At 34.0% G+C, this 24,413-nt stretch overlaps 1 protein-coding gene across 1 annotated transcript in view; it reads left to right on the forward strand.

Moving 5' to 3' along the window:
- CCDC171 (coiled-coil domain containing 171) overlaps nucleotides 1-24,413 on the forward strand; it is a 338,249-nt gene that overhangs the window by 240,322 nt on the left and 73,514 nt on the right. The window contains exon 24 of the mRNA XM_063080963.1: nucleotides 13,370-13,501. Coding sequence (XP_062937033.1) covers nucleotides 13,370-13,501 — 132 coding nt within the window. The remainder of the gene's footprint in view (nucleotides 1-13,369; nucleotides 13,502-24,413) is intronic.

Below are 24,413 nucleotides of genomic sequence, written 5' to 3' on the forward strand. Positions count from 1 at the left end.
ATTGAAAGTAATTACTGATAGGGAATGATTTACTGTTGCCCTTTTAAAATTGTTTTCTGTTTATCTCATAGTTTGTTTCTCTTTTTTTCCTTGCTCTCTTTTTTGTGTGTTGGGTTTTTTTTTTTTGTATTGATATATTTGATTCCTTTATCTTTTTCTTTTTTGTAACTTACATTAGTGTTTTATTTTTGGTTACACCAGGGATTACATAAAATATCTTATAGTTATAACAGTCTGTTTTAAGCTCTAATGACTTAACTGTAATCACATATAAAAAACTCTACTGTTTTACTACTGTTCTCCCTCATACTTTATATTATTGGTGTCACAATTTACTTCTATTTATATTGTTTATTAACATACTTTCTAAAGTTATAGTTATGTTTTAATACTTTTTATCTTAACTTTTATATTAAAATTAGAACCGATTTACCCACCATTAAAGTAATACAGTATTCTGTATTTCTCTATATATTTACCTTTATCAATGAGTTTTATGCTCTTTTATGCTATTGTGTTTCTTATGTTTTTTCGTTTGTTTGTGTTTACTTTAAGAACTCACTTTAGGGCCGACCCCATGGCTCACTCAGGAGAGTGCGGCACTGGGAGCGCAGTGGTGCTGGGAGTGCCGAGGCCGCGGGTTTGGATCCTATATAGGGATGGTCGGTGCGCTCACTGGCTGAGTGCGGTGCGGGCGACACCAAGCCAAGGGTTACGATCCCCTTACCGGTCACAAAAAAAACCAAAAAAACAAAACTCACTTTAGCACTTCTTATAAGGCAAGTCTAGTGATGATGAACTCCCTCAGCTTTTGTTGTAAGGGAAGTCTTTGTGTCTCCTTTATTTTTGAAGGACAGTTTTTCCAGGTGTAGTGTTTTTGGTTGGTATTTTTTCTTTCAGCACTTCGAATATATTATCTCACTCCCTTTCAGCTGACAAAATCTACTGGTAGTCTAACAGAGGTTTTGTTGTTTGTGATGAGTCATTTTTCTATTACTGCTTTCATAATTCTCTGTTTGTCTTTGACTTTTGACAATTTGATTAAAATGTCTTTCAGTCTGGATTTTTTTGATTTTATCTTATTTTTCACTGGAATTCCTGGATCTGGATGTGCATTTTCTTCCCAGATTTGGGAAGTTAACAGCCATTATTTCTTTGAATAAGCTTTCTGGTTCTTTTTCTTTGTTTTCTCCTTCTCTGACTACCATAATGTGTATATTGGTCTGCTTGATAATGCCCCATAAGTTCCTTAAGCTGTCTTTCTTTTTTTTTCTTCTTTTTTTCCCCCTGTGTCTCAATAATTTCAGATGACCTATCTTTGAGTTTACTGGTTTCTTTTCTTCTGCTTATTCTAGTCTGCTGTTAAACCTGTCCCATGAATTTTTAGTTTGGTTATTACATTCTTATGTTCCAAGATTTCTGTTTGACTTTTTAAAAAATTATCTGTCTTGTTGTTGAATTTCTCACTTGCTTGTACATTATTCTCCTGAGCTTATTGAGTATTTTGAATTCTCTCTTAGGTAATTAATGTGTTTCCATTTCATTAGGGTTGGTTTCTGGAGTTTTATCTTGTTTCCTTTTTGCATTATGTTTCTTTGTTTCTTTATTTTCCTTGACTTTCTGTGAAGGTATCTATGCATTAGGGAAAAAAAAAACCCTTAATCTCTCCCATTCTTCGAGTATTGGCCTTGTACATGAGAAGACCTTCACCAGTCAACCCAGTCAGAGCTTCTGTGGCCCTCTCAAACCTTCATGCTAGTTGAAACCACCGTCTTTGTTCTTAAAGCCTCCAGGGTTCTGGAGTGTCCTGGGCCCCAGCAGTGCTCCAAGACAGGCAAGACAAAAGGCAGTCCCCTCTGGTAATACCCCCCAAAATTGGAATGTTGGATGTTGGTCCAATTTTTTCCTTCCTGAGGTGGAGGCTGAGAGCTGGGTTTTACTTTTTTTTCCCATTCTGTCTGTGCTGAGCTTGGGAGAAAGGTGTTGTGTATATTTATGCTATAGTTAAAATCACTGCCTTTGTTCTCTGTGGCCCCCAGGGGTCTAGCATATGTTAAGTCATGTTAGTGCTCAAACACAGGTGAGACAAAAACCAGTTTCTTGGGTAGCACTCAGAAATGTTGGGACATTGGATGCACAGGTCCAACTCTTTCCCTCCTTAGGAAGAATCTGGGAGCTGGGGGTTCCCTCCTATATTAGTCCATTTCTGTTGCTTATAATCAAAATGCCTGAAACTGGGTAATTTATAAGAAAACAAAATTTATTGCTTATAGTTTTGGAGACTGGGAAGTCCAAAGCCCAGGAAACTCATCTGGTGAGGGCCTTTGTTGGTGTTGACTTCAGCTGTGTAGGGTATCAACATGGCAAGAATGGCAGAGCAGGGAGAGAGTAATGCCCTCATTCACTCTCTTTAAAAGCTGTCAGAAGCACTCCCATTATTCCAAAAATGGATCAATCTGTTCATGAGGGTACAGCCTTCATAATCCAGTCACCTCATCAAGGCCCCGCCTTTCAATTACCATAACAGGACTTTCCATCCTTGACAGTTATAGTTGAGATTAAGCTTCAGAGAGTTTGTGGGGATATTAAATTCACAGCACCTCCTGATCATATGGTGCTGTGCTGGTATGGGGATATTGGCAAGAGGGTGTTTTCAGTTTTGCTGTTTTCTGTGTGGTGCAAGAGCCTCTCAACTAATATCTGCAATTTCCATAATAAGAATTGATTTGTATGTTGCTGTTGAATCAGTGTATGTCAGCAGGGGTAGTGGGGAGAGTTTAGGGTTTCCTATTCTATCATGTTGCTGATATATATAGAACTCTTGGTTGACAGATTCCTCCCCCCCCCCCGAACTTTGAATACGTCAACTTTAAAATTTCTATTGGTTGCTTTTTATACTTTTCATCTATTTATATTTTCTGTTTTGGAAGACAGAAAATATGCTTAAACTTTTTAAGCATATTTAAAATATTTGATTTAAAGTCATTGTGTGATAAGTTCAATATGTAGGCTTCCTCAGGGACGGTTCTTATTAATTTCTATTTTTCTTGTGTGTGGGCATACTTTCTTTTAAGGGGGCATACATAAGTTTTTATTGAAAAGTGGATATTTGAATATTATGATGTAGCTACTCTGGAAATTGTTGTCTTCCCCGTCCCTAGGGTTGCTGCTACTTATTCTAGTTGTTTTGCTTATTTAGTAACTTTTCTGAAGTAATTTTTATGACATCTATATTCTTCATCATGTGTGGCCACTGAGGTCCCTGTTAACTTCTGTTAATGTAGCGGTCAACTAGTGTTTTGACATATTTCCTTAAATACTGAGATTCAGGTTGTTTTTTTTCCCCCCTGATTACGCTTTGCCTGGTTACTGTAAACTTTCATTTAGATTCCAGAGGTCTAAAAAAAGTTGATTCTGACAATTTTTACCAGTTTATTTGCTACTTTTTGGAGAGACTGGCTTTTGGAGTTCTTTATTCTGTCATTTTTTTTTTTGCCAAAATTAACTCTTTAAAGCATATGCTTTATTTTCTTAATAGCTTTACCAGCAGGCTTCCAATATTACTGAATGTACAGGAATTTTTTTTTTTTAAATTACGAGCCTCTCCAGACATACTTAAGTATTTCTATTGTGTGGAAAAAAGGAAAAGTAGAATAATTATGTTATAATAATTTTCAGAATAAGATAATGCCTGGATGGATAGGCTAATATCTGGATTATTTAGTATTATGTATTATAAAATTAAGTAACTAATTATTAGGTAGTAACCAGGTACATAACAGAGAGATGTCTGTTTACTACAGCTGAAAATGAAAGTAAGAAAATTTAGGTAAAATTGGAATGTAAATAAGAATCTAAGAATATTTTTGTAAAGAATATTTTGTTGTTGAATTAGCAAAATGACTGGATTCTTCAAGCTTTTAGAGATTGCTTTGTTCCTACAAGGTTAGAAGGATAACTAAAGCGTTCCCTTTATATGATAATAGTGTGCTATAAACTTTAAAGGCACCAATGAATATTCATTGAGAAGTGTTATGTGCTTTTTCAGTAAATCATCTATAAGATAAAACAGGTGGTCATAATCCAGAAACTTTAAAAACTCCATAAGACGAGTATCTACAAATGCTTTAAATTTATCAGGCTGAAATGACATTGGAACAACAATTAGGAAGTCAGAGAAGTTTTTGCTGACATCTTTTTGGACTTGCTTCTTCATTAAAGTTACTTAAAACCTCGACTACCATTATTAAACAAATTAATAGTTTAATTATACAAATGCTTTTTTTTTTAAGTGCGTGTAATGTGCCAGGAACTGTACTAGCCTCTGGGGAAGCAAAAAAAAAAAAAAAAAAAAAACACACACACATATATCACAGTCCCTTCTCTCTCTCTCTCTCTCTCTATATATATATATATATATGTATCATGTATATATCATAATCCCTTCCCTCAACAGAGACAGATAAATTTCAGTATATGATGGTAAATGTGCATCCATAATATGCATTTCCACATCCATATTGATAAAGTTATTCATCTGTGGGGCATACTTAGAAAACCCAAAATTTGCATGGGATATTTCTCAGAAGAAAATTAATCCCTGGAGATGAGAAGAAAGATGGGAAAGGCTAGCAGAGAGAGTAGCATGAGCCACTTCACGGAAAAATTAATAGCCAGACCCTCTCAGTTCAACACTGAGTGTGAGGAGAGAGCTGGAGGTGAGGCTCGATGAGACAGGTAGAAGCTAAGTTATGGAAGAACGTTTTTTTGGCATGCTTAGAAACATAGGTCTTATCATAGAGGTATTGGGGATTAAACTAGAGTTTAAGCCTAGGACTGATATGCTCAGATTTTCTTACTGAATTTGAGCTCTGGAGAGCAGATTTTGCAGACTGAATGTAATGAGTAATGAAGGTGATTTTTAGAGCCACAAGTCTTTGAATAGAGATCTCTACTAGGAGGCTTTAGCATTAGTCTAGATTAGGGCTAGTACAGGTTTAAACCAGGATAGTGATGGTAGATTGTGTCAGAGGAAAGAATATGGAACTCATTCAGTTTAATGGCTTATGGGGATGAGAAGGAGGGAGAGGAGTGTGATTCCCATGAGGGGCACGTTGGTGCCATTAACCGATGCTGGGAATACAAAAAGCAGGCTTTTTTTTTGGTAGGGAGAAGAAGGGAGGCAATGATGAGTTTTATTTTGGAAATACCAAGTTTAAAGTAATGTAGAATAATCAGCAGGATGTGTTAATATGAACCTCAGGGGAAAAGTCAGGGCTAAAGATAAAAGTTTGAGATTGATTAACATAATACTGTCTGGCAAAGAAAGTAGGTGGTATAGGAATTGATAGGAGAAACAAGACATTATAGATAAATGGGAGGCTACAAAATGCATTTTGAGAGATTAATTTTGCCACTAGTGTTTCAAGTCCTTGAGTGATGGAATTCTGTCTCCTTAATTTTTATGTCCTCAGCATCTATCACTGTGCCCTGGTATCCGGTAGGCACTTAATGGAAGTTTGTTGAATGAGTCAAACTTTCTCATCATATAGTCTCTAAGAATAACTAAAGCCATCTCTAGATTCTAGTGGAAGTCTTCCTGATATTGTCACCTGCTTTCTTTATTTGATTGCTAAAAATAGCATCTGTATTTATTTTGCCTAATCGAGAGCTAGAGGAGAAAGCCAAATTTAATTGTAAGAATATCTCTAGGAAAGAGAGTTATGCTAATAATGAATTTACAGGTAATGACTGGTTTGACTCCTATGAAACAGAAGGCTGATTACTTCCATTCTTAGAGTAGACTGTGGAATAGAATAGGGTCAAACAGGATATGACAGGTGGAAGACATTGTATAGTCAAATCTTTAAATATGATTTTATAATCTTATCTTAAAATGGTTAACCAGAATAGGTAATAATACATCGTTATCTCTGATTTTTAGTTTTCAGTACATTTATAAGAAGTACAAAGACCACAGAATAATTTTGAATATATGAAACTATTTTAAAAGTTGAAACATGAACTTATGCCTCTAAATACCCAATTTTTAGTGGCTCACCAGTGACTCTGTGTTATTTCTGATCTTTAAATTCCTCTCCATTCTCAGTGTCTTCATCCTGGTTCCTGAAGATCAGCTATGCAGGACATGCAGGTGTTAACACAGCTGGCTTGCTGATGACAACTCTGTCCATATAGCTGTCCTGTGTGTCATCATTCATATTGTTCAGTGTCAGTCTGACCTAGCCAAGCTAAAAGTGGGATTTTAGCCAGCTCAAGAGGGATTTAAAAACCTTGACAAACTAAAGATAAGACACTAGAGAACATCATGTACATGTGCTTAACAGTTTTTAACTTAAATACATCTAAATAACTAATTTCAGTGTCCACCTGTTTTTGTCCTTTGCCATAATTTACCCTAGGAAAGAAAGTATTTCTGTGTGGAGGACTGTAACAATTTGTAAATACATTTATCTATTTTTGTGTTTGTTTAAATAGCTCAAGGTCTTGGTAATCTGTTTGTGGGGTGCATTCTGTGGCACACAGCCTACACCACAGATTTATCATGCTGTCCAGTGCCTTTATAGGATGTTCATGATTCAATCACCCTATTTTATAGCTTGATAATTTGATTTGAGTGGTCAGTTTTTCAGATCTTTAATGGGGATGTAGCTAGCTTGATAATTTGATCCAAGAGATCAGTTTTTTAGTTCCATTATTGGGATGTAACAATAATGTGTGGTGTGGTTTTGGTGGTGGATTTTGCCCTCTTTTCTGGTGACAGCAGCTGGCAGTCATTGGAGAGTTCTGGCTCTGCTCCAGAGTTGTAGGTTAAGTTAAATAACCTGCCAGCAAAAGAATGCTACTGCTTACCTCCCACTTTTCAAATTATGAGTTTCTGTGCTTGCTGCAGTGCCACCAGAGTGCCTGCTTCTGCTGAGGGAGTGCCAAGGTCTCCTTCCAGTAGGTGTGGAGCACAGGGGAACTGTTACATGTATCCTGGGACATCGTGGTGTGGGGATCTTCCTCATGAGATAGTGGCCCTTGTATAAGGATGATTGCTACGCAGGTAACTTGTCTCAATGTAATAATTTTCTGTGTGTTTGTGTGTGTGTATGAGAGAGAGGGAGGTGGGGAGAGAGAGAGGATATGAATGAATGAGAATTCCACAGGTGCAAGGAAACTGCTGAAGAAAATAAGAATGTTTGATATTCTCCGTTGCTTATCACAAAACTTCTTTAATGAAAAATAAACTTTTTTTTTTTTTCTGCTAAGATTCCTAGACAAGAGACAAAGAAAAGTGGGAAATATATATATATATATATATTTTTTAGGTAGGGAAATGGAAGAAGAACCAAAACCTTAATTAATTTCTTCAACTATTAACTGTTCATATATAGATATCAAGAGGCATTATTATTTGGTGCTAAGAGCACTGGACTCAGTATCTTCATAGGAGGGATGGCGATAGCTATTTCACAAGGTAGGTAGCAGAATCAAGTCAGGTAGTGTGGAGGGTAATTTGAAAAGTATGAAATACTTTTGGAAGTACAAGTGTTATTATTACTAATAGAAATAGTACTGTTATCTGTCAATTTATTTCATTAATTAAATAGTTAAGGAAAAGGTAAAAGAAGGAGAGAAATATCTATTTAGATGCAACTGTTCAGTTCCTGAATATCGTTTCCATTGCATTAACACACTGATCCCTCCTTGCATCCCTGGGCACATATCAGAGTCTTGGCACTGTCTAAATATGTTTTATTATTTTTCTTTCTTCTACATTGTAGAATTCACGAGTTTGGAATGGTATTCTTATCTGATCACATACTAAGAGCCTCTGTATGCATAGTGTTTTTCTTGCTACTAGTGTTATTACAGATTTACATAGTTAACTCTGGCTGGTTATCTTCTCTTTGTACAAAGGTACTCAGAAAGTTTGTGGAAAAATGAAATTAAAAGATAATAGAAATTTTCCCATGAATTTTTGAAGGTCCCTTGTATTTAGAGAAGGCTCACCAGCATGCATATTTTAATTGTTTAGACAAATTGTCTGTTGATTCGTTATTAGAATGGGTGATCAGTAGTTGTGATGAGGGAAGTTAGTTGTGGTCAGGAAAGTTTGGCCTAGTCAAGTTGTGTACTAGACTGTGTCAAACTTGGAAATACATCAGTAGATGGTACATTTATATCATAAAACACTTGAAAAATGGAGCCAGAAAGTGTCTTTGAGATGGCCCCTGTATTGGTGATATAATGTTGACTCATTAGAAATTGCACATTCTCTGCTGAGAGGTAGGCATTTAAAACAACTTTGTAGGTGATGAAAAATAGCCTTTCCTTCTATACTTCTAGGGCAGGGGACAGTCAACTTTTTCTGTAAAGAGCCAGATAGTAAATATTTTAGGGTTTGTGGACCATCTCGTCTCGGTCTCAACTATTCAGCTCTGTCAAGCAGCCACAGACGATGGGTAAATGAATGGGTGTGGTTGTGTTCCAATAAAACTTTGTAAGAGGTCGTGGGCTAGATTGGTTCTCATACTGCAGTGTGCTCACTTCACACTGCTGTCCAGTGCATAGGTTGAAAAATAGTATGTAGGCTGCTTTAGTGCATAGAATGAAAAATATAATAAAAAGGAGAAGGGAAAGCAGTAAGGATTCAGTGGAAGTGGGAGGAAGTACAAAGGAGGGAGTAGGACAAAGGAAGGCAGGAAAATCAAGGCAAAGTACAGCACAAACACAGGATGATGAGAATGGGTATGATAGGACATGTTGTGGAGGTCTGTATTTATATTGGAAAGCCTCTGGTAAAAAGATTTATTTTGAAGCATTGGAGGCCATAATAGATTGGAGTACATAAAATTTTAGGCAGATTAAGGATGTGATATAAAGTCCTGATATCAGTTGCTTTTCCCGGGCATTCGGAATTCAGTCAATGTATATATCTTCTTACATGTGTTTTTAAGTCTATCACAGTTTTTATGTACACCCTGACTTCTGGCTTGGTATCCTATTGGTAAAAACACAGCTAGTAACTCATTTCTTTAGTTGTTTTTGTTTGTTTTGTTTTGTTTTAAATTGGAGCATTGAGTCCAGAGGGATTTATAGCTGTGCATGATAAAAGATGGAGGTTCACATTTTGAGAGTTGAGCAATTTTTCTAAAAATGACTAATTTAATTGTATAGTTGGTATGTCTGTCAGAAGTAGCTTTTTTGTTTTATAGTAAGAGCATAGAAAATTAGAAAACAGATTGGTGGCTTGTTAATAAAGGCTAACCAGAGAAATAGGAATACTACAGCATGGATATTATTATTATTATTATTATTATTATTATTATTATTATTATTATTATTATTATTATTATTTTGGCAGCTGGCTGGTGTGGGGATCCAAACCCTTTACCTTGGTGTTATAGGGCCACACTCTAACCAGCAGAGCTAACTGGACAGCCCAGCATGGATCTTATGAATTACTTAAAGCTAGAACTGGATTGTTATAATAAAATGTTTTTAAAGATGTATTTATCTTGAAGCAAATATATTTCATATTTTGACTCTTTAGAAAGTTTCATTTATGTATCTCTACACATTTCTCTTATTTCTTATGACATATCTATTAGGAATATCTGCTTTCTGAAAGTATATAATAAGAAAGGGAGAAAGTAAACTGTTCTTTCTAAAAATAAAACTTTTAGAATGGAAATAATGTAGGTTTTTCCCTTTGTTTAAAAATTATGAAATTGTACAGTTTTATAGAATGTTATAAAATGTTTAAAGTTTGACAATCAAGATTTATATTGTGAAATTCTATGAAAAAATTCTTTTTATGTTAAAATGAGCTGTTAGGTATATCGAAGTAGAAAAATGTATATGTGTTTTTATTACTGACATCTGTAAATAAATAAGAATGAAAAGGGTATAGAATCTTAATTATAGGATGACTAATGGTGTGTGTAAACAGAATTAAAGACTGACGCGTGTGTGTGTGTGTGTGTGTGAGTGAGTGTGAGTGAGAGAGAGAGAGAGAGAGAGAGTGTGAGTGTGAGTGATTGGTCAGTGCGGGGATCAGGAATCCAAACCCTTGTCCTTGGTGTTATCAGCACCATGCTCTCCCAAGTGAGCTAACTGGCCAGGCCCTGACTTTTGAAATTACAATTTAAAATTATTTACGACTTGTAATTGTAATTTAATCTATGGAAAGGAGCCTGTTGGTTTTTTAGATCCTAATTCACACTAAAATCTGTACTTTAAAAGGTGAAACTACTTTTCCTTTTAGAAAAAAATAATTTCACCATTCTAATATTACTTCAAAAATTTTTTGACAGTAAGAAATTTGCTTTAGATTCTCATTCTTGACAAGAATTATTTTGTATTCAATGGGCAGTATTTCCTAAAGGAATTCCACATTACATCTTAAAAAAAATGTTTTAGTTACTTTGTTCTCAGCCTGCCTGTTCTGTTTTTTTTTTCCCCACGAACACATTTAATTCAACAAGGCGAGAGTCCTTTCTCACTGCTCTGTGAATCTCTTCCCTGTTTATCCTTGTTTACTCCCTAAAATTCAGACTTGTGTACTACATTCTTTCTGAACAATCTCTTCCTTTCACCCCTTATTTTTTCTTTTCCTTGTCATCTTTCCTTTCTGCTCCTTGGCTGCACTGTTATACTTTTGCTTGTTTTCTAGTTCATTGTTTTATATTCCTTTGATATGATGCTTTCACTCCCTTTACCCATTAGAACGAGAGAATTCCTAGACAATTCTTTTTCGCAACTCTTCTAAAAACTTTTCTTGGAAATATTTGGAGAACACTTTAGAAGCCTACTCTCAAAGTTTCAGTTTAATGTAAAGGAGGAAAAAACTCCTAAAATTTTAGTAGAAATATTTGTGATATTGCATCTATTATATAACATGGATCAGTGTCTCCTAATGTCAATGTCAGCATTCAACAGATAATTTATAATTAAATGAAAATATTAAAACATGCATATTATTCAAATAATGTTCTAATTATGATGTCCATCATTAGGTGTAGCAAAAACAGTTGCATTTTGAAGGTTTTTTTCCATCTAATATAAAGAATTATTTAATTTGGCAAATTAAATAATGTTGTAGTGAAAATATTAAAATGACAGTAGATTAGTTTTAAATGTGAAATACCCCAACTTAATATTGCTCATAAAGTTTATTTAAAGAATATAAAATATGGCTGGCTTACTGTTCACTCTACGCAAAACTTCATGGATGAAGTATGGTGTCTGATATTAATCAGGTTAAAGGATCTCCAGTGCTTGAACTGTGTTGTGGATTATACCTATATTGCTTATGGTTTTTCCCCTCTCTTTGCCCATATTAGCAATCTGCTTTTGTACTTTGACATTCAGGATTTCCCTAGTGAATTTTGTCACAGAAAAAAGAGAATCATCAATATCGCAGTTAAACTTGACTTTCAAAGCTAATAGTATCTCATTTGGGGGCTCAAATTTAATAAATTTTCTTTGATTCTGGGTGAGTTTTTAAACATCAAACAATGAATTGGCCAGGGTGCAGTAAAATATTTAGATCTATTGACTATGGTTCAGAAGGGTAGAAGGGAAAACACTAGTGGTTTGATGTTGATAAATTCTTAGTACCTTAATCCACATTAATGTTTTCTCTTATCTGAGCGCACATTGGTGACAAAAAAAGCAGAAAAGGTATTCATACATATAAAATATAAAGCCTAAAGCAAATATATTTGTAAAATATAATTTATTTCATTTTGCTAAACAAGTTTAATAGCATTCTCATCCTGACTGAAGACTCTGGAAAATGTTGCTTCAGATAAATTTACGTTTTGAATTGGGACTTCAGCATGCATATAGTACTCACACTATCATAACAATTGCATCATAGTGTCTGTTTTACAGCATACACTTTGACATTCACTTGTTGAAAAAAGGTCTTCAGATCAACTTGGAAAATACAAAGATTTTTATAACCTTAGATTAGCATGAACAATTAAAGATGTCATCACGTGTTTGTGTGTGTCTGCTGGTTTAAGGAAACCCTATAGAGTATGATACTTTTATGAAAATGTGTGTATTTCTTATGTAATTCATTCATATAATAAAAAATAATTCAAGCAGTTTTACAGTCTGCCCAAATAGAATAGAAAAGTGAAGTTTTCTATGTGATATTTTTGCCAAGATACATTTGAAAGCGCTCAGATAAAATTAGAGCTATAAATATATTTATTTGGACAATTAATGTTATTTTTATAGTTATCCCCATCCTTGACCTTTGCTACCTCATAAAACTCTTTTTCACTGTGCCTTTAAGCTAATTATATAATATGTATGAAATATATGATAGCAAAGAGATAAACTTTTAAAACATATTCAAACATAAGGGAAGTTAGAAAATATGCCTATATATGAAAACTCCTATTATTAAACTATATGGTTAAAAATTAGAGCTTACTGAACTTAAATGCAAACTGAACTGTGGAATTCTTGAGGCTTTTACTAAGTTTGGAAATTAAAAACCAAAATACCTGTTTCTGAGCATTTCCTTTTATATATTTACATTATATAGGAAATATTTTCTCATTTGTCCAGAAGGTGGCAGTGGGATATCAACTGCATATGTTTCCATACTGGCTGGAGAATTGGTGTTTCTACTGTATCCATGATGTGTTTGTATTGTTACCTTTCCGAATACTTAAAATGTAGTACAAATACTACTGATTTTATCTCATTTATATTATTTTGAAGTTGTGTGACCAAGTTGGTTTATGTGTATTTAATCATTAAAGACTCAAATTTAATAAACTCCTGCAATTTCAGAAGAGTGGAAAGGCCAGACCTCTTCCTTGTGTATTTTTAAGTATCCTTTTGTGTTGAGTGTATTTGTTGTTATTCCAGGTACATATTATTGAAGTTTTCTTTTCAAAGACTAGTTCCTAATAAATATCTTGTCTAATATATATCAGTTAATATCAGTTAAATTAAACATGTCATTAAGAAAGCGATAATAATCATTAGACTGCTATTTGTTTTTGATTTTGTGCGGTTTTTTTTCTTTCTCTTTTCTTTTGAGGGTGGAACAGTGAAAAAATATTTCAAAACCTCTTGATCAGAAGAGCTCCAGTGACTCTTCTTCCCCTCCCTCATTTCAAGCAGGAGGATGCTTTTTCTTCTTAACATTCTCCCCCAGCACTCTGAATTAGAGATTTATTTGCAACGAAAAATCAATTAGTCCTAAATTTATTCATGGATTTCAGGTCCAGCGATCAATGCAAGTCCACTCAGTGGGCTCAAGGGGACCCAGTTCATCCCAGTTAATGTGTCTGAAGGGGAATTACCATTGATGCTGTTTTTTTCCCTTTAGGTCAGAGATCAGATCTCGCTGTCACGGACTGCGGCAAGTAGGAATGACTTCACCCTGCAGCTACCCAAATTGCACCTGGAGACCTTTGCAATGGAGGGGCTCAAGGGCGGGCCAGAGGTTGTAGCATGCCAGGTTAGAGTCTAAATAACATTGTTTGCTACTGAGACATATAGAAAAATAAATTGTACTAACTGGAGAGAATGAAAGCCTCAAAGTATTGTGAATAATTTAAGGGAGATACAAATACATTTTTCATCATTTTTCTTCTATCACGTAATAGTACATTTCACAAAAAATTGTCTTTTTTTCTTTAAAGCCTAGAACTAGCCTATTAAAATAATCCAGAAAAGTATTTTTATGAAGGAAAATATGTGTTTCATGGCAAAGTACAGTATTAAAAGAACTACTTTCCTATCAGCTGAGGACAATAAGACACCAGGCTGTTTCTATCTTTAAACTAGTCTCAGTTTGTTGCTCTTGTTGTTTTAAAATAAATCACTTTAGATAAAATTATCAAGAGAGATACCTGAAATTTTTTAACATTGATCCCAAAATATATCCAACATTTCTTATGTGGGATAATTTAATTTCAGCAAAACTAGAAGAGTATTTTACCTTTTAATGTTTACTTCTAATGAACATTGTAATATGTGCAAACTGGGTCATTCAATTTATGAAACTCAAAATACCAAATCATAAAACCTCAAATAACTTTAAAATAAAGTTGATAAAGAAATATATTTTCAGAAACATTCATTTTCAAATGCTGTATGTATCCTTCTATTTTATGCACTGTTATATTATTGTGATCATTTTTTCTTAAAATGTTTGTTTTTAATTGGACAAAACAAATTCAATATGTGCTTTATTCTTTTTAATGCCAAATACCTTCATTAGAAAAATTTATCAACATTATGTAAATTATAGGAAGCCTGATATTTCAAAAGGGATTATCCTTGTTAATTTTTTTGTGTATTTAAAAGAGAAATATCTCTTAAAACTCAGTCTCTTTCACATCTTGAGGTTTAAAGTAATCTTTTCAATCTTCAGTTTATGACCCTTTGGAATTTTAGTTTTGTACAAAATTAATGTCAGTCCATGCTGAGCTATGTTATTTTTTTTTTACGTGCTCCATACTTTAATTTGTTTTCGGTACCCAAATTAATGCTCTACAAAGAAAAAAATACTCATTGCTTTTTTGATTAGACTGTTCATCAATGTATCTAAAATATATATAATTGTAAAACTCAGCATGAAGTATTTTTATTTTCTCTTATAGGGTAGAATACTGTACCATTATTTAAGATGAGATTAAAATGTATGTTTTAAATTTGATTGTCACTAATTATATATTTATCATAACCACAAGTACAATATGATTTGAGGTTTTTCTAGTGGTTATGAAATAATCCTTTATTTGACTATTTCAATTCCAAATCTCACAAGGCTTAATACCTGTCATAATTCACAAATAAAGACTTCCCCCAGACTGGATTTTGGTAGTTTGGAAAGAGGCTGATTGCTAGGAATGCTGTTTTGGAGGACAAAGCACGAACTCTCTATGGTTCTGATGTCTGTGAACAGCAAGAAGCCAGTGTAGAGACCTGTAGTTTAAACTATTATCTTTTTCAGGTTCTAGTAAAAATAGTTATGCACATTACCATATACTAAATGCTTTGGTAAATTTTCCATTGACATGCTGTAATATACATTATATGTTAATAATATACATTGCAGTTAGAAAATTAGAAGACATTAATAAATAATAGATAACATTTCAGTGAACAGTTACTGTGAACCAGGCACCATGCTTAACTCTTTGAATATATCATCTCATTTAATTCTCACAATGGCCCCGTCAAATAGATGGCACTCTCTCCATTTTATAATTGAAAAACTACCACCACAACAGGTAATTCTTCAGATCAACAACAAATAAATGGCAGAGCCCAGAGCCAGAATTATAGGTATTCCTATATAATTCCAACTGTATTATAGGTATAAGTCTAAGAGTATTTGACAGCAAAGCTGAACTAGTAAATCTGACACTAGGAAATTTAGACACCATTTATGTTAAATGGTAAGAATAAACCTTGGAAATCTATAATGGAGTTTTTCTTCTGTTTATAAGATATTAAGTATACATTTATATATGATATAGGTCATAGTTTATGCTGCATTGTAGACAGATTCACAGATAAAAAATTGTTTCCATTTGACACCCTCTACTTTTCACCTTTCTGTAGTATAAAAATGTGTATTTATGCTAAGTGTAGCTACTTATTTAGGAATTCAGTATTTGTTTAGTTTTGGATTCTGACTGTGCCAAAGTGAACTATTCAGAGTACATGGCCTTTGATCATGAGGAGAGGATCACCATCCAGGGTGTGGTCGTGTGTGAACCATTGGCCAACCTGCACAGCTATCATTTGAGCAGTAGAAGCTGAAATTTTCTGTCTTTTCCAATGGGACAACTGTATTATAGGTATAATCCTGGATGGAAGGGAGGCCAGTGAATGCTATTGAAAAGGCAGGTAGGGTAAGTGGATTTCTTATCCTCTCTGAGCCCAGAAGAGCACATGACTGATGTTCCCCTACAGGAGAAGATTCATTTCAACTAGTGTCTGAGATCTGCTAGCTTTTTGCCCCAATTTCCTTAGCTGCAAAAGTGTAATGCTACCAATTTCTCATGCTTGTAATAGGACTCAGTGAGGAAGTGCATGTAAAGTAGAGAACACACTTTCATTACTTTCAAGGTGTGTATATGTTTGATTTTGAGGAATGGATATTTAGAATCTTTTTCTCCACATCTTTTAATTTGGTTCCTTTACTCTTCCCTGTTTCTTCAAAAGATTTAAATAATTTTGATCAAGCACAGCCTACTGTAGCTCCCTATTTACTTTTCCACGTCATGTGATGTTCCAGTGAGGCCCTGTCTCCAGTGAAACTGTTTGTCTAAGCTCCTATGGCAAGTTTAAACTATTATACCAGTGCTTTTACCTCCCAAAGAAAAGTATATCAGACTTTCACTACAATACTGAGAAAACTAAAAACACCCAGATTAGACCAGTTAGCTTTAATTGATGATTCCAGTACGGTGTGAATGCAGAGGACTTTGTAAAAAAAAAATTCTGTGCATACTTTATAAAGATAGTATCTGTTATTCATTATCTTATACCCTGAATTGTGTTTTTTCAATAATTATGGTATATAATGCTGGTAGTATCTGGCAAATATTAACAGGCATCCAATCGATATTTGTGTCTCTATCCCCACTCAACAATAAATGACAAACAACCATTAAAGGAATAATAACAATAGCCAACATTTGTTGAGTGCTTACTCTGTGCCAGTTCCTATGCAAAGCACTTTATATTATGATCTCATTTAATCTCTACAACAGCTTTATGAACGATAGGTGCTCTGCTTTTATCCATTTTACAAGGGAAGAAACCAAAGTTTATTGTGATCAAGTGAGATGTTAAAGGTCACATTTCCAACGAGTAGGGTAACTGGTTTATTCATACTTTGAATCATGCCATTCTGCTTTCTGTAAACTATGGCTTGCTGGCTTTTTGTTTGTTACCTTTTATGATGGCTGAGAGAGAAAAAGAATAAAGGTAGGTTCTACCTGTAGAATACAATTTCATTTGTGCAGAAATAATGGGGAGAATAGAAATCCAAAAGAGGGCTAACTGGGCCAGTTACTTAACCTTTCTTGGCCACTTAATCTGTGAAAATGAAGACAATAAAATTTTCTAACTCGTACTGTTAGTGTGAGGATTAAAGGGGCTAATTCATTGCAAGTGCTTAGAATAGTGACAGATAAGTTGTAAATACTCATTATTTGTTGGCTTGCCACTAACATGAAAGCCTCATGAGGCCAGGAACTTGACATTGTTCGTGGCTGCATCCTCAGCACGCAGAACCATCCCTAATACACAGGAAGTCCTTCGTAGATATGAGCGAATGGATACTTGATTTCAGGTGCTTTACAAGATGACTCAGGAAGCTACTTTTGTCTAAGTTGTGCGTGCCCGTAAGATACTTGGTGTCAATTTTTTACTTCTAGGCCCACATCAGTTAAAAGGAGAAAAATCTCCCAAATCATCTTATAAAAGTGTTTGAGGCTTAGCACATAATAACTGTACCTCTGGAAATGTAGTGTATTTTGTAAGTATATGTTTATAAACACTTCATTAGAGAGGGTTTATTGTGAAACCATTTATTTACGAAGATTTTAAGCAACAAAGCCTTCACCATAAATACAGTAATCCTTTAATCACCCCTAACCCACAATGTCATTACATAGTCCTTGCTTGGTACGGTTTTTAGTTATGTGTTATATGCACAACTTTTGGGATAACATGGTGTTTCACGTTTATGCTTATTTTCCAGGCATAGAAATTTCTTTGAGCTATTTTGTTGTGTTTATAAAGATAAATCATAAAAAGTATCTTGAAGGGAATTTTGTTACAATTTTTATATATAGAAGGATGAAATAAATGATATTAGTACCTAAACTGTCAGGGAATAAAAATACCAAGAATTACTCTTAGTTGTTTTTTACATATGTTCTCTGTTGCATTACTTAGTACAGAAGACTTCTAATTGCTTTGCAAGAAATTTCTACATTTTTTGCATACTTAGAAATTAAAGAGATGTTAGGCAATTTCATTTAGAAGATTGTACCATTTCGATATTTTCTTTGTGTTATTCACATAAATGAGTGAGTTTTCAGAGAGCTGGTCGATTTTTTTTAGAACATAGAAATCAGCCATTTTGAATGGAAATCTTGTTAAATATGTCAGACACTGCTTTTTTTAGTAAAAAAAATATAATATGCCTAATTAGATTTTTTTATTGCTCTGGTTTATTGCTGTTATTCATATAAATTGTTAGATTATAACAATAGTACAATGTACCCAGGTGTATAATCACTTTTGCCTTAAACAATATAAAGATAGAAATTTTGCTGATATTAAAAATTAGCTTTTTAAAAAGTTATAGAATTATACATGATCATGACAATAAAATATCAAACTGTACAAAAAAGTATAAAGGAAAATTATGGTCATTTGAAATTCTGCCATTCAGAGACGACTAATGTTAACATTTTGGTATACATTCTTCTGGTTATATGTTAGACGTAAATGCAAACTTGCACGCACATATAATTTATATTTAATATATCTATATATAGTTAAACAATAATTGGGCCATACCATTCTGTGAGCACTTTTTAAAGCCTAATAACATATCATGGATATCTTTCTTGTCAGTAAATGTAAATTTACATAATTATTTTTGGTGACTGAGTTGAATTCTACTAAGTGCACTCACCATAGTACGTTTAATCAGTTTTCCATTAATGGATATTTGAGGTTGTTTCCAAATTTTTTGGTTATTATAAATAAGGTGGCAATGAATATCTTTTTGCCTAAATCTTTGTATTGTTCTCTAATTTTTCTCTAGAATAAATTAGTAGAATTACTGAATGAAAGGTTATGCACATTCTAAGGCTTTTGATATACATTTCCCAGTTGCCCCTGAAAAAGACTGTTGCAGTTTACCACATGACTTCTATTATTAGTTCTTTAATTTCTTTTTAAAAGTATGGTTCTTTATTTTCTGATACTAAAAGAAAGTTCTCTACTGTTTTTATTATTTCACTCTTCCCTGAATTTTCAAATGTCCATTCTCACTGGGTCCTTATTTTACACAGAGTTGCCAGGGTTCAGGCTAACAGATTCTCTTCTCCGTGGTGAAGTAAGGAGAATATATTTTGTGACAGTTGTTTGCTCACAGACTTTCTTTTTCGTTGATTTCTGGGTTCATGACTGCTTTGAATGTTTGAGATTATTGGAACTCTGACCTTTTTGGTAAGTGGGATCATTTTAGTAATAAGGTATCAAAAGATTTTGAATTATTCAAAGTTGTTGTCTATGGCAGTTTGTGCAATTCTCTTTATTTACTTATTTATTTTTTAATTGTATATTGGCAAATTATAGTTGTGTATATTTATGGGGTACAAAGTGATGTTATGATTTCTGAATACAATGGAATAATTAAATCAAGCTAATTATCATGTATATCATCTCCAATTCTCTTTAAATTCTAAACTCAAAATATCTTTTGAATTGGAAAATTAACCATTTTAGAATTGGGTTGTGGGGCCGGCCCCATGGCTCCCTTGGGAGAGTGTGGCGCTGGTAGCGCTGAGGCCACGGGTTCGGATCCTATGTAGGGATGGCCGGTGCGCTCACTGGCTGAGCTTGGTGTGCACCACCGTGCCGAGGGCCACTTACCGGTCAAAAAAAAAAAAAAAGAAAAAAGAATTGGGTTGTGGAATCAAATACAATGTTGAAATGTTACTCCCTTCAAAGATTGGAAAGTGCTTCCCAGAGAAGAGCTGTATGTTAGGGGAAAACAGTTAGCTGGCAAAATCATATAGTTCATCTGAGAATAAATGCATTTTGATGGAAATAAATCTGTTGTCTCATCTAGCTACTTGTCATAGTAGCCTATAGTTCTACAGAATATAAATTGTCTTAGGTTTGAGGCCTAATTTGAGGATGAAAATAAGGATTAGTGATTTGGGTTTTTTTTTTTTTTTTTTTGCTGTTGTTGACTTCAGAAAGAGTAACTGGTATTTTCTGACATAATGTTGTCAGAGGAAATATTTTTGCTACTTGGAAGTTGAAATTTTAGAATTCTACTATGAAGATTTGATGATACAGAGGGAGAGCTGAAGTTTCTTTAAAATTTTCTGGTAATAGAGCTCTAAGCAATGCTAAATGAAACAAAGTATCATAAGAAATAAGATGTTAATGTGCACAGAAGAATTAAATAATTTTAAGGGTGTGTTGCAAATTGGGACAATAATAATTACCTTAGGTTTAATTCAATATCAATATAAGTAGCATTTAAACATTGGTTACAGTCATTGTGAGTTAATGCCTTCTCGTCCCTAATCTTTATCTTCTTCAAAGGTTTTAGTGTCAGATGAGCGGGAAGACTGCTGGAGACTCAACCTAGCATGTCAGCCATTATTAGAGCAGTTTTGGTATTATCACATTAGTCCCCACACCCTCCCTTTCTTCTTTCATTCTTCCTTCCCTTTCTGTGTCTGTTGTTTGATTTGCAAACTTTTGGGAGGTGATCTTGGAGAGGGGAAATGTATCAGTAAGAGTTTTAGGGCAGAATCTTAAGAGTAAAAATGTAAAATTATGCTTTTTTTGGTCCACATATTTTACCAGGTGATACATGCTACCATTCTTTTCTTAGTGACCCTATATTTTTAAAAAGATTTATTGTATTTTTAAAATATTCATTGCTAAAACATAGTCTTGGGCACTAACTGATAGCTGAAAATATCTGTTAAAGCTAAGAGTTCCAAAGAGTTTAAAAAAAATATTTAGTAGATGGGACATTTTACATCTTGCATCATGGGTTATATTTCAGACGAGTGGTGGGATTTTTCTTTTTTTTTTGGTTGGGATTTTCATCTTTCTTTGTCTATTGAAAAGGACAAGATGATATATGAGGGCAAGAAATTGCATCTGTGTAAAGCTTCTGCTACAGTTTTGTAGAATCTCATAACTACTTAACTCAGCTTAAAACAGTTATGAATTACATCTCCTGTGGGAATGATCTGGTATCTGAACTGACACTAAGTAAAATCTGATAGGAATGCTATAAAAACTAAGTGTGATTCATAAAGTCCTTTTTCTAGTTTTTTGGTTTATCATTTCTTTGTTTATTATAAGAAAAAATAATTAGGGAGAAAATAAAATCATAGCAGAGTCAGTATTACGAAGATTGAAGAGATTATGCATCTCTGCTCCAAAGTATTAGGACTGAATATAGAACATTTGAAATCATTCCCCCTGCAGACACAAATTATGCAGGTAGCAAGAATTCTCATTATTTTATACAATTGTATAAATATTTTTTTTGTGCAACACAACATTGTCCTTCCTTGTGAAGGATAAATAAGAATTATCATCCTTGTGGTGCCGAAGGTGCTTCTGGAGTTGTATCCTAGAATCACTATTTTCTGTGAGACCTTGGCCCTTAATTCTTCCAGCATATGAGTTTCCTCATCCGTAAAATGGAGATGATGATCCCTGCCCTGGTGCATGGTGGTGTGATTTTGAGGATCATATGACATGTTTGAAAGAACTTTGAAAATTAAATAGCAGTAATAAATATTTTTGGAATTGTTTTCTTTTAGATATTGGCATATAAATGTTCCTTAGTCAGGTGTAAGATTGCTTAGTTTTCAAATTCAGAGTGAGATTTTTGCACTTCTAAAAGACAAGTAAATCAATTATAGAGAAGTCGGCAATCAAGAATCTGCAATTTTCTGTATCTCATTGACTTTTCTAGAAACAGCATGTTGATCAGAATGGGAATTATTTTCTTAACAGTATAGTATTTGGAAAAGATAAAATAATTTCAATTTCTGGGAAAAGACGCAGCAAGATAGTATTAGAGAAAACCTATGTGGAGGGTCAGAATGCCTGGATTGAAGTCCTGGCTCATGATATAATCACCTTGGCAAGTCACTCAATAGCACTGAGCCGCCATTTAGTCATCTGTAAATTGTGACAGTGAAGCCTGTCTTGCTTTTGCTCACACGATTGTGGGGGAGATTAGATGAAATAATGTGCACGTGAAGGTGCTTTTTACCTTTAGAAAATGCTATTTTTAATATAAGCCTTGTTGGACTGAACTGCAAAAGGCCTGGGGACCAGAATAGTGACCCAGACACATTGAGAAATATTTTAGTGTTTTGACTCGTAGCGGTTTTTGACTGATGACCTGTCCAAGATGTGCCTTCAAAAGAATAGAATGTTTAACAACTTTATTGTTTTTTTACACTGTAGTATAATGTTGTTGCTAATGCTTAGGTGGTGAGTCCCCACCATGTACTTCTATTTGAATAATTATTGTACAAAATAATTCAAACACTACTACTGTTATATTTTCTTTTAAACTATTTTGTCACCTTTATTTACACTATTTAATTGGGAGGGGGGCTTTAAATTCCAACTCTGTGAAATGGTGACAGTATTTACTTGTAATGTGAAATGTTTGAGATACACTTAGTACAAAACAAAAATGAAAAAATATATTGAAATACAGAATTTTTTTTTTTTTTTTGTCTTTTTGTGACCGGCCGCACCGCGCTCAGTCAGTGAGCGAACCGGCCCTCCTTATATAGGATGCGAACCCGCGGCGGGAGCACTGCCGCGCTCCCAGCGCTGCACTCTCCCGAGTGCGCCACGGGGTCGGCCCCAGAATTTTTTTTTTTGTTATAACTTTCAGTTCCAGGTAGCCCTTAGTAGAAAGCCTGCTGAATGAAATGAACATAATTTCTTTGTCATTAATGTTAAGAGGCAAAAAAAAATTCCTAAACATGACTCTTTATCTTTTTTTTTTCATTTTTGAAGACTATTTTTAAGTATAAGTATAATGCTACCTTTTAATGGTTATTATTGAGAGACTGAAGTCTATGAGCACTTGAACTTTCAAGTGCTACAACCAGAATTGCTATTCATTTTAGCTACTTGGACAAAAAACAGTGTTTGATGGACTGCCTAGGTGAAGACCTGGAAAAGGAAGGGTTATCTACAAATTGAGTGAGTTTATTATGGCTTAGTGATTTGCTGATTGATTTCATTTGCTGTCAGTTAAGGCTCTCTTAATGTCAGTTTTCTTTGCATAATCCCTTGAAATAAAGACTGATGAAGTTCTTCAGATTGATGCCGCTTATATAAACTGACCCTGATTTGCCCTATTCTGCATGACAATCTAAGTGACAGCAGTTAGAGGAAAATACAGCAATGAATATGCAACTTAAGGATTAAGGGAGATGCAGTAAATCATTCAGTCTAAAACTAGGTACAAAAGTAATTTCTTGTAATAATTGCACAGATGCCTTAAGTTGTATTAAAAAGGCTATTATTACTCTCAAATATATGTTTTCATATGTTATATATGTGTATAGTTGTCCCTCAGTGTCTGTGGGCAGTTGGTTCCAAGATAGCCTGAGGATGCCAAAATCCATGGATGCTCAAATCCCTGATATAAAATGGCATAGTACACATCCTCCTGAATGCTTTTAATCATGTCTAGATTATTTATAGTACCTAATACAATGTAAATGCTGTGTAAATAGTTGTTATACTGTATTTTTTATTGTAGTATTGTTATTTTTTCAAACATTTTGATCCAGGGTTGGTTGAATCTGTGGGTATGCAACCCGTGGATACAGAGGGCCAACTGTGTATATATATTTGAATTGAAATTGAGAATTAAAAGTGATCCTAAAAGTGATTGTAAATCTTTTCAAATTATAGTAAATCTTTCTCTCCCCACTTATTTAAGCTTGGAGTTGCCAAAATCACAGTTTTAAATGTATTCCTATTTAGATATCCACATGCAAAAGAATGAAATTGGACCTTTATCTTACAACATACACAAAAATTAACTCAAAATGAAATAAAGACTTTAACATGAGACCTGAAACCATAAAAGTCTTAGGAGCAAACACAGGGGAAAAGCTCCTTGATATTAGTTTTAACAGTGATTTTTTGGATATGGAACCAAAATCACAGTCAACAAAAGCAAATATGAACAAGTGATGCTATATCAAATTAAAAGTTTCTGCACAGCAAAGGAAACAATCAACAATATGAAAAGGAAGCCTATAGAATAGGAGAAAATATTTGCAAATTATATATCTCATGAGGGGTTAATATCCAAAATATATAAGGAACTCATACAACCCAATAGCAAAAAACAAAACAAAACTAATTAAAAAACGGGCAAAAGACCTGAATAGACAGTTTTCCAAAGAACACATACAGGTGGCCAAACAAGTGTATGAAAAAGTGCTCAACATCACTAATCATTGTGGAAAATGGAAATCAAAACCACAATGAGATATCACCTCACAACTATCAGGATGGCTAACATATAGCTTCAAAGAGGAGGCAGCATTTGAGTGGACCTTGATGGTTATTTGGCTAAAAAT

Source organism: Cynocephalus volans, chromosome 16 (assembly GCF_027409185.1).
Source record: "Cynocephalus volans isolate mCynVol1 chromosome 16, mCynVol1.pri, whole genome shotgun sequence".
Taxonomy (NCBI): Eukaryota; Metazoa; Chordata; class Mammalia; order Dermoptera; family Cynocephalidae; genus Cynocephalus; species Cynocephalus volans.